This window comes from Puntigrus tetrazona, chromosome 6 (assembly GCF_018831695.1).
Source record: "Puntigrus tetrazona isolate hp1 chromosome 6, ASM1883169v1, whole genome shotgun sequence".
Taxonomy (NCBI): domain Eukaryota; kingdom Metazoa; phylum Chordata; class Actinopteri; order Cypriniformes; family Cyprinidae; genus Puntigrus; species Puntigrus tetrazona.
This window is the reverse complement of record NC_056704.1, coordinates 10826113-10836711: the sequence shown is the minus strand read 5'-3', so window position 1 is coordinate 10836711 and position 10599 is coordinate 10826113. Positions and strand designations below refer to the sequence as shown.

Here is a 10599-nt window from a genome sequence, read left to right as displayed (position 1 = left end):
GGCCCGTTTTAACAGATCAGTTTAAAAGACGATATAAGCTAGCTAAAACACCAAACATGTATGGCAGAACATAACGCCTAATTATTTACTTGTTTCCCCAAAAATGTAGTTCAGTAGGCCTAATATAAATGACAACTCGCTCTTTTTATAGGTCACTCTAGAATCTAGACCGTTAAATAAATATATCCGATGCATAGACAAATATTATTAATGCCATTGCAACGTATTATAGTGTTTCGTGTCCAATCTTTCGAGAAATTCGCTGAGGGAGAAAACATTAGAAACAAAATGTAATTAAATGAGCTGTTATGGCTAACAAAAAGTAATGTTGGACTTTAATAATGGGATACCCTGCTAATCAAACACGTAGCCTAGCTAAACCAAACTAAAGGAAGTCATTAGCTTTGGGAGATAGGCTTTATAAAATAATCATGTACCAACCGAAAACCTCTAAGATGACAAAAATAAACTCATTAATGAATAAAAACTAACCAAATAATGCCATTATAAATTCACATTTATAAGACGTACCGGCATTATTATTGTTATACTCGACTTGTTCCTATAAAAAGAGCATTATCCTTTATGTTATAAATAAGATATAGACTACGCGACGATTACTCTTTTTTTAAAATACATAGTAATTTTCAAACTGCACTATTATACTCCGTTCAATTCAGGCGCTGGTTTTATTGATAATCTACCAGTGGATGTCGTTGTTCTCTCGAGTGTCACTGCTGGAGATGAAGAAACTCAAAGCCCTGCGTAAAGACGCGTCCGCGTCCGAGAGAGAGAGAAGAGAGAGAGAGAGAGAGAGAGAGAGAGCGTCCGAGAGAGAGAGAGAGAGAGAGAGAGAGAGAGAGAGAGAGAGAGAGAGAGAGAGAGAGAGAGAGAGAGAGAGAGAGAGAGAGAGAGAGAGAGAGAGAGAGAGAGAGAGAGAGACAGAGAGAGAGAGAGAGAGAGAGAGAGAGAGAGAGAGAGAGAGAGAGACAGAGAGAGAGAGAGAGACAGAGAGAGAGAGAGAGAGAGAGAGAGAGAGACAGAGAGAGAGAGACAGAGAGAGAGAGAGAGAGAGAGAGAGAGAGAGAGAGAGAGAGAGAGAGAGAGAGAGAGAGGCAACGAGAGTGTCTCCTATCTCACTAGAGCTCAAACTAACGTGATCTCCTCTTATATCCTCTTCTTATATCCTCTACATGCGCGGAGATTTAAGGACCAGACAAGTAAAAGCGCGTGTCCAATACTCACGGAAAAAGAGAGCCAGAACGAGCTGAGATTGTTTTGAGACTTTTCTGAAGTGTTTGAGGGAGGTACAGTGATCGGTGTAGACATTTCTCCAGCTGCGATCTTCTTTCGATGCGAAAGCGTAATTATTGTCGGATCTTTCCGTAGCGGTTTAGCCTAAATACAGAAGTTTGCCCACATGCTGGAGTCCGATTTAGATTCGCATTAGTTTGTTCTTTGGCACCGGTGTCCTATCTGCTGTGGATTGATCACGCTCAGGTTGTCAACTGGTTTTCCATCCGCAAACAGTTGATAGCATCTTCTCGTTCGGACACGGCTGCGTTTCAGAACAGGAGAGACTGAGGAAGGCGCGGGATGATGTTGAGGGTCTCGGATGCTTTGGTCACTTTGGTGACTCTCTACTGTGTGGTCAAAGGCACCGTCGGCGGATACGGCATGAGCATGTTCGCCGCTCAGACCTCCCCACCGGACCCGTGCTACGACGAGAACGGTCACCCCAGAAGATGCATCCCCGATTTCGTCAACGCGGCGTTCGGGAAGGAAGTGCGCGCGTCCAGCACCTGCGGCAAAACACCGAGTCGGTACTGTGTGGTGACCGAGAAAGGGGACGAAAGGCACAGAAACTGCCACACGTGTGACGCGTCGGACCCAAAGAAATATCACCCACCTGCTTACCTAACCGACTTGAACAATCCTCACAATCTCACCTGCTGGCAGTCGGACAATTACATCCAGTATCCTCAAAATGTGACTTTAACATTGTCCCTGGGCAAGAAATTCGAGGTGACCTACGTGAGTTTGCAGTTTTGCTCCCCGCGACCAGAGTCCATGGCTATCTTTAAATCGATGGACTACGGAAAGTCCTGGGTGCCTTTCCAGTACTACTCGACCCAATGCAGAAAGATGTACAACAAGCCCAGCAAAGCCACGATCACTAAGCAAAACGAGCAAGAGGCCATCTGCACAGATTCTCACACCGACATGCACCCTCTCTCCGGGGGGCTGATAGCGTTCAGCACCCTGGACGGGCGACCCTCCGCGCACGACTTTGACAATTCACCCGTGCTTCAGGACTGGGTGACCGCCACTGACATTAAGGTCACTTTCAGCCGACTGCACACTTTCGGAGACGAAAATGAGGATGACTCGGAGCTGGCTAGAGATTCCTATTTTTACGCCGTGTCAGACCTGCAGGTCGGAGGCAGATGTAAGTGTAACGGACACGCGTCACGGTGCGTCAAAGACAGGGACGGAAACCTGGTGTGCGAGTGCAAGCACAATACAGCCGGACCGGAGTGTGACAGATGCAAACCTTTTCACTATGACCGACCCTGGCAGCGCGCAACCGCAAGAGAAGCCAACGAATGCGTCGGTAGGTCCATTTGCTTTTTTATTTCCACGTCGTTTTTGGAAAGCGCGTAGCCTGAGGCGCGAACACGTCGCCGAAGACGCGTCGTTTATCTTTTGTCGCACGTACAGTTTGTTTGAGATGAGTTGGAAACCAGCCGTGACCGCCAAGTAAAAAAGTGCGGGTGTTTTCTTTTTAAATGCGAGCGTTTCGCGTCCAGTGAGGGGAACTTTCAGGATCAGTACAATGCAACAGTACGAGTGACAGATTTATGGACGGTCCACTAAATGATTTAGAGAAATGATAAAAAATAAAATCTCTAATTTAAAAAAAAAAAGTGGTTTGGATGTAAGCAGCCTGTGGGCTAGAGCCGTCAAAGATAAACGAATATAAATTATTACGATTTATTACTATATGCATCAGCCGATTTTTAACCAATCTCGGCATCGAACAGAGTTTAAATAAATGTCTATGGTCTAAACATAATTAATTAATACATAGATTTGATTTAATTTCAGCTTTATGCATTATTAAATACAAATTTACGTAGTAATAATAATAATAATAATAATAATAAAATAATAATAATGTAAGTTTGAAAAAGAAACTTGGGCTCGGCTTACGTGGTTACTGTACGTTTCTTTTTAACAAAATGCGCTAAAATATATTTATACAAAAATATGGAATCGTTTGTCCAATGCAGCTTATTAAGATGCGCCTAAACGTTTATTTTATACGCAGTGCCACAAGCTTTTTTTCTTTTTAAAGTTTTTTTTTTTTTTTTTTTTAGCATTTTCATAGTAATTAGTAGTTTAAGGTAAAATTATTAAGATATATTCAGGTATAATAAAAAAAGTAAACAGGTAAAAAACTAAAGCGAGAAAGACACACGGCATATATTCGTCGTCTAAAGAGCAATGTGATAAAAGTCCGCCAGCTAGCCGCCTCGTGTTCTGGCGCGCGTGCGCTCACTTTTATCACTGCCATTAAAACTGAATGTCAAACATGTTCATTCCTTTTTTTATTATTGTTTTTACTTATACTGTCTCTAAATATATTTATTCACGCTGTGCTACATGCAAACCACAAATAAAAACTAAAATGATCGAATTCAGTAGAGAGAGCTGGTAAGACTACCGAATATTTATTTATCATCGTCCTTGTTATTATAATTATTTATGAAAAATTAGTAATAATAAAAATACATTTTACATAGATATTTGAAACGCAGTTTCACTGCATGACAAACTTAGCAGGAGCAACGTGGATGTTTAGTCTATTGCTTAAAGTACCTAAAGTAAAGAAATAAAACTCATGACCCTTAATTAAATGGATAAGGCACCTAATTCATAAATGAAATGAACTGTCATAATTTGCACTGAATCGTCTGGCTTCTCTTAAGATAGAACAAACCAAGCTAAAGCGCTCTTAAAGCAGACTGTTTATCAGCAGTCTGAAAGATAAGATAAATCTCCGGGTTATGAAAAGTGCTTATGGGTGCAACTGAAGCATGCAATTCCCGTTAATGAAAACATTCCTTTAAATAAAATAGCATTAACGCTCACAATGCCCTTTGTGTGTTTCACTTATACTGCACGAAAAACGAAAAACACGTATCTCTGTGGGTTAAACTGTCTGCATCCTAAAATGCCATAAATAATTATCATATTTTAGCATGTGTTTTTGAATCAGTTCAATTCAATAGCTGAATGACAGTGCACTGTCAAACGGACATGCAGACAATGTCTGGCTGTGCATAAACAAGTCTAATTCATAACTATAATGAAAAGAGCCTGATAGTCATCATCTGTCATCAATCACGTATTTTGTAGCTAATTTAGCACCTGCCCGGTTAGTTTTCAATGCCTGTTTTGACTCATCTCAGAAAAGAAGAGCTCGTTCTTTTTCTCCTCTCTCTCTCTCTGAGCAAGCCAAACATGTATCTGTTGGCTGGAAATGTAAACACACCAGTTGAGACGCCACTGTCGCACAGCAGAAATGAATTGCTCCCCTGTATCCTTGACACTTTATTTTTACCGGGGCCTCCATGTGTGAGTCTTGCGCGGGGCACAAAAGATCGTCACTCACAGCATCCATCTTGCTGTCAGCGAGCCGACGCTTTTGCCGAACATTCCTCGGCTGTGTTTTTCCTGAGCGCAGTGCCATCGGATCCACTGCCGAAATGAAAAGAAAGAGCAAGAGAATGAAAAGAAGTGAAGAAGTGAAAAGAGAGGAGTGAAGGGGTGGGCAGCGTTAAAGCAAACAGAGCTTAAACAGGAGAAGAAAGAGCCGTGTGACACCTCTGAGCCGGGGCAGAACCCGAGGGAAAACCGTTGTGTGTGTGTGTGAGTGTGTGTGTGTGTGTGTGTGTGTGAGTGAGGGCCAAATGCAATCAAACACCTACAGAAACACTATGGCAACCTTTCATTCATAGCCCAAACCTAAATATGGAAATGTATGATGTAAATGATCTGACAGAGGGTTTGGTCCTCTTTCAGCGGTAGTGTATGTAGGAGAAACATTCCAGCATGCTGGGGAGTATTTCAGTGCAATTGTCTGTGTTGGTCTTAATATGAGTTCATGCACTACACCAAACTCTTACTGAAAGGACATTTCACCAAAGCGCTTGTGTGGAAGGGATACACATATGTAAACATATGGGAGAGATGGATTTGAAATGTAGATTATGAGGGAGGTTTTAAAGTGATTGAAACATAGTGTTGAGAGAAATTGTTTAATAGATAGCGATCGATAAGTAAAGAGACCTAGGTTTCACTCGAACCGCACTTAACTGATTGGATCCTTGAGTGGAAAAGGACCCCCATAAACCCCCGAGTGCCCTGTTAATGTGGCCTTACGGTATCGATCAGCTTACTGCATTGAGAGGCATCATTTTTTAATGCATTGAGCCACAGTCTGAAGCCTGTCAAGAATACAAAGTGAAATGGGAATGTCGCTCCGTAGCTGGGGGAAAAAATCATTTAAAACATTACACTGGATAAAACTCGCAGTTCTTTGTAGCGCTTTATACAGTACAGGTTGTTTAAAAGCAACTTCGCAGTGATAAACAGGGGGAAAAAGGTGCTGATGTTGTAAAAACCGCCGTTTTAAAAATATCATTCGTCCCGGCTGAAATCCTACCAATCTGTTTTTAAAAAGTCAAACTAACAGACCTGAAAAAAAGCAACCGCAGCTTGGCCTGTTTAGCATATTATACATTTTAATTGTGCTAAAATTTGCATTTGCAATGTACACGCGAGGCGGTGCGCGTTTAATCCTTCAGTTATGCGATTATGCATTGTGTCGTTTATACTTGTGTAAAGTACAGCTCAGATACGCAATAACCTGCTGTGGCTTAATTATAACTGCGCGCCATAAAAGAGCTTCGCAGGAGCAGACAAGATGAGGCAGTAAAAGGTGAACGCTTTAGTAAAGAGAAGGACATTTTTAAGAGCAATGCTATCTTGATGACAGAAGGATGTGTTGAATCTCTGACTGCGGTTTGAGACGAATCAAGGATGTTTCTCCGTCCTCTATTGTTGGAAGTAAAACAAATCGCTGTCAGAATCCAAATGGCTTCTCTTGTATTTCCCGCATGTACTTGTTTCTCCGTCACAAAGTTACACTTCCCTGCAACAGCCAAACCACAACACGACTCAGCCAGTTTGAACATATCGTCTCACACAGTTACTGCATGATCTCCTTGAACATTAAATGCACACTTCACTTGGAAGTGTTTTAGTGCTCTCTCCGGCGGTGCAGGTCGATATTCTGAAGACGTGAAATAGGTGACCCCATCGGAGTAATCTCCCAGGACACATTATTCATGCTTTAGAAGAAAATGAAGCTCTGCTCGTTTGCTCTTCTCAAAAGTAAATGAACGGTTCATTCAGAAACTGAAATTCTGCCATCCTTTGCTCACCTTCATGTTGTTTCTGCAGAACAAAAAAAAAAAAAAAAAAAAGATATGCGAAGAATGTTTCGGTTGTTTTTGCCCGTATAATAAAAGTCAGCTGAGTTTTAAAACATCTCATAAATGTAATGTAAGAGTAATTCATGCTCCAGTGGTTTAATATGATCCATTTCTATGCTGAACAGACTGAAACTTAAAGGGTTAGTTAATCTAAATGAAAACGCTGTGAAACATTGGCACTTCATAAAGTCAATGTTAAAAACGTTAGCGTGTATTCATGAGTAGTTTAGTCCAAATCTTCTGTAGACACGATGACTTTATATGATGAACAGAATTAACTGAACAATTATTCACATACTGATCATTGCATATACATAGAACACTTCAAATCAAATCACGGGTTTGGAAAGACATGAAGGAAAGTAAATGACAGGAGTTTGTATTTTTAGGTGAACTATCCCTTTAAGTAGCGATCCATTGTCAAATCAGATCAACTCATTACTCGTGCCATCATATTATATTGGTATAAATATGGCAACACATCAATTGGTGCTTTGTCCTGACATCATGTCAGGTGACAGGGAAGAACACATTGACATTTGATTTGGGCTCAAACATGAATTGAACCACTGAAGCTGTATTAAAGGTGTGCACCCCATTGACTTTCATGGTATGGACAAAAACCGCTGGGAAAATTGTTCAAATATCTTTTTTCCTCCCCTTTATATTTATGTTAAGCAGAGACAATCATGCCAGTTACATGCTGTACAACAAATGCAAACAGAAGTTAAATTTTTGGGTGAATTGCATAAAAATAAATAAGACTTCATGTTGTGTCAATCACACTGCCTCCAAAACTCCGAAAACATTTAGATCGGGTTTGATTTCCTGTATAAATCAATAAATATTATTAATATTATTATAAATAAATAAAGGACAATCATTTTGTTTGTCAGATTTCGAAGATAATCGGCCATCAGTAATTTCGGTCTTTGTGTGTTTGTCTATGCCAGTAACAATAAAAGGCAATAGTTAATGTTTTAGCTGCCACGTGGCTTTTATAAATCATCGCCTCTAATCTTCAAAGCTGCCGATGGATCAAATAGGCCCACCTATCAAGCAGAAGAGGGTGAGATGTGAGAAGAGAAACCTTACAGAGCTTTTGCACTTTGCTCTGCTACCTCACTATTCTGCCTCACTACTGTTCAAAGGGGATGAATTACCGTCGTAGACGTGCAGCAATTCATCCAGTGACCGCATTTCCCAGAACGCTTATCAGTGTTTACTGGTGTTCATCTTGTTTTGTAAACCACATACGAACAAGACCTTCTCGTATGCATGTGAATCTTGTAGAGGAATTTTCAAAAGTGTCTTCATCATCATCTGCAGATGCATCGAACAAATACAGCAAACACCTAGCGGTTCTGAACCACCTGTTTGTGATTGTGCAACGTGAATGTTTTCCACTAGCGAGCTCATTAGCGCTTTCATGTTACTCCTTACCGGCTGGCAGCTTTCTTGCAGTTTTTTTTGACAGGGAGGGTGATCAAAAAACAATGGTTTTGAGAGTTTGGAATCAGACTGCGATGCACGAGCCCAGCCTCTTCAGGAGAACCAGAGATATAAGGGTGCGTTGAGCTGGCTGTTGTAAACCTGTGGGGCAGGCTGTGTGTTTTTGAGAAGGCCCAGACCTCCTGGCGAGATCAGTGCTGGCGGAAAGCCCACGCTGGGGCTCTGCTGCAGGGGGGTGAGTATATTTCCAGAGGAGAGCCTGGCTCTAGAGTCGAGTACTCTGCAGCAAACTCAACCTGATGCCTGCCAGGTTGCAATGCACTAGGCCCAAACCAGCCATCTGCATCTCGTTTAACTAGACGGCACACACACACACACACACACACACACACACACACAAAGGCTCGGAAACATGAGCGTTAGCACACATATCGCGCTCAGGCGGGATGGTATGCGTAAGAGTATGATAATGCTGCTTTGAGTTCGAGAGAATCGTTCAGTTTTCAGCGGGATGCTCGTAACTGATGGAGCGATAATGTGCCCAGTTTGTGAGAGAATACTATTAAAAATATGTGACGTCAATTTTAATGATTCTGATTTTAAATTGCTCGTAATTGTCAAGATTTGAAAGAGCAGAACACCAACGCTGATTGTAAATAGGAGTCAAAACAATTTATTCCTCGGTCTGACAATGTTTAACGTTGTCCAAAGTTCTGTCTCCCCATCTTACCACATGTGGCCGGATCGCTCGAGCATTGTTTTGAAATACAATGATGTGCTTGTTACGCAAGGACACATTGACAGCTTCAGGCTAATGTATGAAAAGTGTATATTGACAGGATAGAAATATTTCAGGCAGAACGATGGCACATGAACAGAGAATATCAAACCACGCTCCTTTCAAGAGCTGAGTCCTGCTGGGACTGGCATTTAAAGCATTTTTTCACAATTCAATTCCAACTCTGAGGAGCTATATGCCTGGTGTGTTATTGTTTCTATTGTTATTTTATGAACCAGTTGATTGTTTAATTATGAACACCTGATAATACTCACAGACTGTGTATAAGATCATCTAATGAGCAGCGAACCAACACACTGAAGAAAGGTTTCAGCTGAAACATCTGCTAGTATACTTAAAAGGTCATTAAAGTGAGAAGATCTCAGGGGAGATTTTGCCGATCATATCATAAAATCTGAGGAAGAAAATCTCTGCTTAGACAAAAAAATTATTTCATCGCAAGATTTGGGATGTTTCAGATTCTCTTGATTGCATACAATAAATGTAGCGATGTGTTCAGCTATGCAATTTGAAATAAACTCAGACTGGTAAAGTCTGAGAGCTGCTGGATATGAAAATATTTTTTACTTTCAGCTTTAATATCCAGTATTATCTTTGTTGAATAACCTTACATGTGAGATAGAATGAATAATGAACGAATGTTTTTGGAGGCATAGCACAGAGACAGTCGGGATGGTTTGGATTTCTGAGTTACAAAGATCGTGAAATTATACATAAGCCTTGCGGTTTGCCAGAAAAGTCAGTTATGACTTAAAATTGATGCAAAAATATGTCAGTATTTTGGAATATAAAATCAAGGTCAATCAGAGTCGCGCAAAATGAACCAATCAACTGGAATAACAACTTTTTATTGTGTTTGTTGTGTGTGGAATAATATTGGCACTGATTTATCCCACAAAAATATTAATCAAAAATAAATAAAAATTACCACACGCAGGACACTGATATACAAGGCAAAACAGCGTGGTTAAGACTTTACATTGGCCATCTCAGTGGACTTTCTCAGCTTCCCTTAGGCAAAACATTCATTTTTGAGGCTTTTGGTTGATATTACTGGTCTGATACATAATGGAACACAGATTCCCTTTACAAGCCCGAGAAAAGAAAACCTTGTGCTTATTTCTGAGATTAGAATTTGAAAGCTTCAAGATGGAGACGTGTTCTTTTGAGGGCTTCGGTGGAAGCTGGGTTGCTTCTGCTCCAAACTCTTTCTCCTACACATTCTATTATGACTATGTTTTATAAATTCAGGCAGGTTCATGTTATCACTTCACAGATTCAAAGCTGTTTCTTAGGAACATAGGGAATGTCATCCCTCATTGTCTGCATTGTTAGTATGATACCGAAATAAAGCAGTCTCACCATCACTGACGGGAACCAGCTGAGGATAAATTGGCCGACTTTCACAACACAAACTTCGTGTCTCCTGCCTGAAGTCTGATTCACTCGCGGAGTAAATCATGCTAACTCAGATTTGTTTAATAATAATAAAAAGGAGAATATACCCATCAAAACATGTGGAACAGATGTGTTATGCCCTGGCATAACCACTTTTACAGTATTCATTCAATAACATAATTGCAACCATTGCATGTTTTTGTCTTAGGTGTGTCTTATTCATATCTAGCTGTTCCTTGGCTGTGAATTTTAGCGCTATAAGGATAGCTCTCTCGTATATCATGCAATTGTGTAATTTATTGGCTGTTTCTGCCTGAGCCTTGAGGGGAAGACACAGTTGACTTCACTCTTGATGGCATTAACACCTCTCTTAAATCACAGCGCTGC

General features: G+C 40.7%; 1 protein-coding gene across 2 annotated transcripts in view; it reads left to right on the top strand.

Annotated features, from left to right (window-relative positions):
• Positions 1 to 1186: 1186 nt before the first annotated feature.
• ntn1a (netrin 1a) overlaps positions 1187 to 10599 on the top strand; it is a 255680-nt gene continuing 246267 nt past the window's right edge. For both annotated transcript variants that reach the window (XM_043241770.1, XM_043241769.1), the window contains exon 1: positions 1187 to 2614. In XM_043241770.1, coding sequence (XP_043097705.1) covers positions 1597 to 2614 — 1018 coding nt within the window. In that variant the 5' untranslated portion in view covers positions 1187 to 1596. The remainder of the gene's footprint in view (positions 2615 to 10599) is intronic.